Source organism: Miniopterus natalensis, chromosome 12 (genome assembly GCF_054644295.1).
Source record: "Miniopterus natalensis isolate mMinNat1 chromosome 12, mMinNat1.hap1, whole genome shotgun sequence".
Lineage (NCBI taxonomy): Eukaryota > Metazoa > Chordata > Mammalia > Chiroptera > Miniopteridae > Miniopterus > Miniopterus natalensis.
Window position 1 is genome coordinate 33,755,801 of NC_142092.1, and position 7,819 is coordinate 33,763,619.

Sequence of the window (7,819 nt, forward strand, 5' to 3'; positions counted from 1 at the left end):
TCCACTCCAACCAGCTGGAATCCTTATCAGTGGGCACGGCTCGTGCAACTGACAGCCTCCTTGGTATGTGAATCAGGCCATGCTGTCATGGGACATTATAGAATCACTGAAGATATGTGTTTCGTTATAAACCCATGTCTTTACCGTATTTCCATGTCTTTTAGCACATTATGTGCCCTGCAATATAAGTGAGCTGGAGAGAGATGTCACCAAACACTGTGTGTAGGTATAATCCTGAAGGATGGATAGGACCGTCAGTAAAAGGACTTGAGAGTTTTTGAGAGGAGGGTTTAAAAATACCCACACTCCATCTCAGATATGCAAAAGATACAGCGTACACTGTTTAATAACTGACCTTATCATGCTCTCCTTCTGGGGGGTGGGTACTTAAACTTGCTATTCAGAGAGACGTTATAAGATTAAAATGCTGGACAGCCGTCACCTCTGAATATTTCCCTCCCCCAGTAACACATGAGCCTCCCATTCACATCTGAGAAGAGGGAACAAGCTAAGACGCTCCCTTTGGAGGTTCGCCTCTTGTCCACTTTCTCACAGTCTCAGCGCCCTCCCTGTCATTCACGGGATCAGGTCCTCAATCCATCACCATTAGTTTTATCACAAGCTTACGGAGGAAGAGGGGACACAATGTCTACTTCCCCTGAGTGAATCCTCCAGGGTGGCCAGTGAATTATTATTAACCACACAGGACACTTATGTCTGACTTGCCCAGTGGGTTTTAATTGCTGGGCCTTTCAAAAGTAGGCTTTGTTTTGGGTAATACTTGATGCTTGCTTCTGAGTACATATGTGTGTTTTTTTAAAGGCAATAAATGCCTGTTAGTAGTATTTCTTTTCAAAAGGCACCTGGCTAATTTTCTGAATCAACAGTTTTTCTTCAGTAATGTTTGGTTTTGCAAAGAGATTAACCTATTTGGATGCTGTGTTCTTTCCACGTAGAGAATCAAACTGTGACTTACATTCCTCTATTGATATTTTTTTCTGATACAAAACAGTGGCAGAAAAGGGAAAGTTTAAGTACAAAATTTATTACAGTAAAGAGATTAAAACAATATTATTATGTAAACCAAAATTAACATTTGTTTCACATGACTACCAGTAGTTGGAAAAACCATCTATTACAAGTGCAAACTGGATGAAAGCCCAGTGATAGAGCTTGTTCAGGCCAGTGAATGTGCTCAGGCCCCAGAGAAAATTTCAGGATCCCCATCTCAGTAGAGGGATAGAAAGAGAGAAGAGAGGAATAATAAATTGCTCTGCTAATAAATTATCACCTTCCTATTTGACGACCTGCATATCTAGTTATCCCCTTGCTGTCAAGAATTGAAATTGCAGATGCCCAAATTCATGCTTCGTTTAAAGGGACCAGGATTTCCTTTTATGTGGCTTCCCATGTATTTTTCAGGACATGCTTAATCTGTGCAGTCAGCAATCACGGAGAGAAGGCCAAGGGGGCCCCATCCCATCGTGATGACCCTCTTCCTCCTTGAAGGATCTCATCCTTCCCATCACTGTCCAAAGCCCCTCTGGTGCCCATTCACCAGCAGCTGCCTGTTACCACTAGGAATCATCTTTCATTATCATTATAGGGATGAGATGAAAGGAAACTATACCAAGAGGTGAGGGTCAAGCTCCTGGGCAGAAAACCTGGAGGCCTTATTTACATTTTAAAAGAGAATCCAGCAGCTGAACCTAAAGCAACCTCTGCTGCTTTTCCAAGGGCTTTAATGTCAACACAATAACCCTGGGGCTCCACTTCCCGTTAGGGCCACTTCCTGAACAGGGAGAGAAGTCCAAACTGCTCCCTGTGAGGAGGGAAGCAAGACAAGGTTAACCTAGCACAAAAGTTGGAAGTAAGTACATCCCCCATGCCCCTCTATGGACCCTCCTTCATCCCCCTGGAAATAACTGTATGTTACCGGAAAAGTTTCTTAACTTCTCATAGCCTCAGTTTATGCATCTGTAAAATGGGGATAACCACTGCACCCATCTCTGAAGGTTATCATGAAGACTAAATAAAAAGCACAGAAAGTTCATGGCACAGAGCCTGCCATATAAAAAGCATTCCATAATTGTTAGATATTAATCCCAGCATAAATTCTTCATGCAATAGAGGAGGAAACTGAGGCCCAGAGAGATGAAGAATCTTGTCCAAGCTCTAAAGCATCAGGCCAGCCATCCGACTTGTCCTCTTGTGGTAAAACAAAATATAATAAAGCTGACAAGATTTCTTAGAGACTCAAGATCCTCTCGGGGAGCTCTTGCCCAGGATCACTGACTTGGCTTTTCCTCCCACAGTCCCTTGCCTGCTTTTAATTTTAGCAGCTGTGTTCCGTGAGGGGGCGTCCTGCACCGAGAGCTCCCCTGCCTCAGCACTCTTGGCTTCGCCCCTGGGCCTCCTGCGATGGCGCTGCTGCTGCCACCCTGTCCACTACCGACTCCTCATAGGATGGGGGTGCCTCTCGGTGAGCACTATTTTCATCCTCACATCCGAGGTCCATCTCTGTGTACAGAGGTGGAGGGACATCCAAGGCCTCTCTGTCCGCAGGGCAGGTTTGCTTTTCAGCATCCAGACTTTCTTCATAAGCAGGAGGGTGAAAATCTGGCCTGGGGGACACAATGCCACAAATATGCACATGTTATTTAAGTGGTTCAGGCCAGAGAAGCATATGTCTGCCACTCTCAGATCACGTTGTACGAAGTTAAACTGTTATGAAGCATTGACTTGAAACAGGTGTATTTCTTCCTTGGCATCACTGGGTTTTTACAAATGTGTTGCTCTTCCAGCAGAGCCCTCCTTATCAGCCATAAGATGTGGGTCTCAATAGGCATACTTTTCCCAGTGGGTTATTCCCAGCTTCCCCCTCTCTCTTACTCATTGGAACCAGGGACTTTCAGTGTGAGATCCTTAGCATGGGTAGGGGACATGGGAGCCTTGACTATGGAACTTCGCTACCCAATTATCCAGTCCAGCCACATCCGAGTCCCCATTCACACACAGCATCTTCTACTCAATTGCACTCACTGTCTCACGTCCTCATAGCCATTGAGCTCTGTCAGATGCTTCTCTCTTTCCCATCACTTTAAAGTGTCAGCAGCTAGTTAAAAACAAAAAAACACACAAAAACCCCTCATTTTCCAAACTATTTCAACTGAGAACTTTATGTAGATTCCAGTTGCAGCTTTTTCCATATCATCAGGCCAGAGGCTAACAGAGCCATTCATGCCAGAGCTGGTGACCTTGCCCAGTTTGCTAATTGCTGAATCCTTCCGGCTTCTCCATCATGAATGGGACTGGGGGTAGCAAGGAGGTGAGGAAGAGAGAGGGTGAGCTTGGTTCAGCTGTGTATTTATAGAGTGAATTCTTCCAGTGCCTGCAGGGAGTGTTTGTGATGTGTAACCACAACAGAGCAGGGATTGCCACTTTAGCCACAGCTCTCTTCCAAATGTGACCAGGCCCAAAGCCAAATGGCTGAAGCCGCTGTCTACTGTACAGCCCACATCTCAGCCTTCACTCGGAATAGCCAAGGCTGTGTCATGGGCACATGTGCAAAGACATTGGAGACAGTAAGGTGAGCTGTCCCCTCAAGTGATTTAAGAGGCTCCAGGATGACTGCTGCCTGCCCCCCAATCCCATTCCCCTCTCCCAACCCCTCCCTCCAGCAGTTCTTAGGCCCAGTGCCCTGAATGCCACCACTGCAAACGCATTTGCTTTAATCCCTCAACCTGGGCACCATGTTGAATGCAAACGCTCCTGAGAAATGTGACTTCCCATTGGCCGACTTGCTGGCCATTCGAGTGGGCTGGGCACCTACGAGATGCAGCGGCGAGAGACAGTGAACGGGGCGTCATGAGGTCCATAACTTCCTTTAAAGCATTTCTGCACAAACAGCGTGATGTGATGCATGCATTGGTAAATTTAAGCTACACTCAAAGGCAATCAGTTACTCTTATCAGGAATTCAAACCCCGGAGGCAATTTTCTAACATTTATGCAAAATCAAATCAGCTCTCTAGAAGCATCTTCTACAATCACCTCAGCTGTCTTAATTTTTTATCAAATCCAGAGTCCTTGCTGGTCAGCATAATAAACATTGGAAATGGGTTGTGGTTATTATAATTAGTATCAATTAGCATAATAATGTCAAAAATGAAGTCATGAGTAAAATTACTTTTATGTAAAATACATGGAGTCATTAAAGTATTTTAGATGAAGAGGGTAAAAGAATCTATGGAGTCTTAAAGCCTGTACCTTAAGGATGAGGCCTGATGTTTTATCCCTAAATGGTCCTGTGTTCAGCCAAGAATTAGGAGGTTTTTGCTTGTCTGGTACTAACCATGAGCTTAACTGAAATATACCCATTGTGTGTGCACACCACATTTTGTCTATCCATTCACTCACTGATGGACTAGGTTGTTTCTCCCTTTTGGCTAGTGTGGAGAATGCTGCTAAGAATATTGGTGTACGAATAATCTGTTCAAGCCCCTGCTTTTGATTCTTTTGTCTATATACCCAGAGGTGGAATTGCTGGGTCAAATAGTGATTCTGTGTTTAATGTTTTGAGGAACCTCCATATCATTTCCCACAGTGGCGGCACCACTTCGCATTCCTACCAGCAGTGCCAGGTTTCCAATTTCCCAACACCCTTGCTCACACTTGTTCTGTGTGTGCGTGCGTGCGTCTGTGTGTGTGTGTGTGTGTTTACAATAGCCATCCTAATGGGTACAATGTGGCAAGGTTAACTGAATCTTACCTCTGGAATATTATTGCTGTGCCTCAAATGAATCTTTCATAAAAGTATGATCACAATACCTAAGAGGATATGAAGCTGGGACTTCACTGAGTTCATAACGAAGTTGCAGGACTGATTTTATGCCTGCTTGCTCCTTTGCTGTGTGGCAGAATTAGGTTCTGGATTTGCTTTCCTTATAACCTGGAAGCCAGGTTAGGAAGAATGACTAACCACCAGCCTCTAGGGACCGCTGCCATGATGCAGCAAAAGAACCTTAGAGTTGGGCCTCTTCAATTGGCTTAGGTGGGTGTTCAATGCGTGTGTGGGGGTATCTCTGAGACAAATTTCCTTGACTTCATGGTTTTCCCCAGAGGCAGCACCGTTATTCCTAATAACTAACCCCAGAGTAATTCCCAGATGATAAAGCCTCGGTTCTAGACATATAGCCCCACGAAACATGTAAGCACCAAAGTGGAATTAGAAGTCCGCTTTCTCCGAACTCAGCCCCATCGCAGCCCTCAGCACAGGGCTGGCTTCTCGGCACATACCTGTCCACTGTGGCCAGGGCCATAGCACCATGAGCAAGGTGTGGTCTGAGCACATGGCTGAACATCCCTTTGTTTTCACTCGCCTGGTGGTAGGTGCTCCAGCAAATTCCACTCAGAAGGATCACAAACCCCAGAGGCAGAAGAAAATAGGCCAGGATCAGGTTCCACCAACAGTTGAAGGTGGAGCCCGAGGAGATGAAGAAGGCCCCCAGGCAGATGGTCAGGAAGCCCGTGAGGAGGGCAAGGGCACAGAGCACTGCTCCAGCTCTGATCCGCATCCCTGCGCCTTTGGAACCCGGCTCCCTGACCCTGCCACTCCCCTGCTTCCCTTGCTCAGAGAGAATGCTCTCATTAGCCAGCTCATAGCTTTATACGCTCTGTACCAATTGGCCTTTGGACAATTAAATGAAGCAGGCACTTAGAAGCTATTCATTAACCATTGAAAGTAACTATAATATTGTTGGAGAATTAACTTAAAAACACAGCATTGTGTACTAGAGAAAGGAGTGGCTTCTCATAGCTGTCTTGTTCTGAGCAGGATAGGACTCCCAGTTATTTGAGGGGAGGTCTCCCATCCTTTGATTAAAAGAGCACGGGTGTCTTAATCCCCACAGTGGGTAATTCCCCACGAATGCTGGAGAAATTAGCATTTCTTGATGAACTATCTTGTTCGTGGTTTGGCAGAAAGTCCTTCCCTGATTTCTTCTTTCTTTCTCTGTACTAAAAAGACATTTTTAAAAAGGCTCTTAAGATATTTGTCATGCCTCTCTCAATGAATCTCCCTTTATTACCTTCACACTATTATACTGAAAAAAATCCCAAGAGAAAAGCCCATGGGGTGAACTACCCGATTCCTTCTCTATTGACAAGAAGGATGAACATCAGCAGGAGGGAGAAAGAGAGTGCTGGAGAGGAGAGTTGTAATAAACAGAGCTTTGGGAATTTGAGGGCATTGCTGGGGATAGTTGTAAAAGGTGATGATATGGTGACTTCTGCTCAGATTCTGGTTTTGTATCTTTCCCATTGTTGGTGTCCAAATGTTGAGATCCTAGGGTCATTTCTGCTTATCACATAGGTGTTCAATAAAAATATTTTGCTTATTACTCAACCACTGGCCACCATTTTTGACATACTAGAAATGTTTGAACCAGATCCCACCCTTCCTGCTCCCCCCAAAAAGGCCACAGGCATTTGATAAAAGAGCATTCCCGAAAGTGTGTAGCATATTACCATCTCCATACAAAACAAATAAAAACTTGTGAGAAGCACTGTCTATTCAATCCGCACCTTCCCTCACACACATCGTGGGGTCTCACAGAGCATACTAATATATTAAAAGCTCTTTAAAGTCCTGCAACCTTCTTCCTCTCATAAAATATATATTAAATAAAATTTGTTTTGGTAGATGCTGCTAAAAAATGTTCCCTGTCCTCTCCCCCACACCACTGCTCTATGTAACGTTGCCTCAAAGAATCTTTCTAGAGCCAGCCTTCTCTTTTTTGTCCAGAATTTGTTTCTCCCCTCTTGACTATCTTTTAGTTGCAGACACCTTATTCTAGATCTGGTTAGTGCCCTAATTCTTTCTTTTTTTATTGGATGCATGTCCCTGTCAAAAGTCTGCTACCCAGAGGCTGCCTGGGTCACTTCTGTCCGGAGAGATTACCTTCAGCTCCTCTTTGCTCTTCCTCTACCCCACTATTCCATTACCATTCTTTCCCATTTACTTTCACAGTGGAAAAAGCAGTTCTTTGCACAATAAATACATATAAAACATTGAGCTTCATCTCCTCAGCTCTGCCTTCATATTATAAGCTAGGAGAGAGAGAAACACAGGACCAAAAAATGCTATAAGGTACGTCCCCATTCTACCTCCTAACTTCTACCTTTATTAGCTTCAGTCCTTACCCTGAACTACTTTTATCTTCTAGTCTTGATATTATCCTTAAAAATCTTAAAAATAATTCTTTCTCCCTCCTTCCCCAGTTGGTCTTGAGGTCGGCAGATTTCTAAGATGACCCCCAGTGATCCATATCCTTTGAGTGTGGGCTGGACATAGTGACTTGATTCTAACCAACAGAAAATGGCAAATGTGGTGGATGTCACTTCCATGAATAGGTTACAAAAGACTGTGACTTCTGCCTTGCTAGCACTATCTCGCTGTCTTGCTAGCTTGCACCCTCTGAGGAAGGAAGCTGCCATACTGGAGAGGCCCATGAGACAAGGAACTGAGGGAAGCTTCTGCCCAACAGCCGGTAGAGATCTGAGGCCCCTAGTCCATGAGCCAGTGAGGAGCTGCATCCTGACAATGACCATGTGAATTTGGAATCAAACCCTGGCCCAGGTGAGCCTGGAGGTCGACTATAACCTAAGCAACACCTCGATCGGGAGACCTTGAGGCCAAGAACTCAGCTAAGTCATGCCCAGATTCCTAATACACAGAAATGGTGAGAAGATAAGTGTGTGTTGCTTTTAAGCTGCCAAGTTTTGTGGCAACTTGTTAGACAGCAATAGATAACTAATAC

At 44.7% G+C, this 7,819-nt stretch overlaps 1 protein-coding gene across 1 annotated transcript; it reads right to left on the reverse strand.

Annotated features, from left to right (window-relative positions):
- Positions 1-2,386: 2,386 nt before the first annotated feature.
- Positions 2,387-5,575, reverse strand: TMEM252 (transmembrane protein 252). Its single transcript, XM_016214244.2, has 2 exons — positions 5,298-5,575; positions 2,387-2,624 (listed from the first exon to the last, which is right to left on the reverse strand). The coding sequence occupies exons 1-2, from the start codon at positions 5,573-5,575 to the stop codon at positions 2,387-2,389; spliced, it is 516 nt and encodes a 171-aa protein (XP_016069730.2).
- Between the last annotated feature and the right edge of the window lie 2,244 nt (positions 5,576-7,819).

Bases quoted from the DNA above. Each gene is read 5' to 3' on its own strand.
- TMEM252 (XM_016214244.2), bottom strand. From the start codon at position 5,575: ATGCGGATCAGAGCTGGAGCAGTGCTCTGTGCCCTTGCCCTCCTCACG. The intron at 2,625-5,297 runs GTATGTGCCGAG...TGTGTCCCCCAG, and splicing joins GCCCTGGCCACAGTGGACAG to GCCAGATTTTCACCCTCCTG.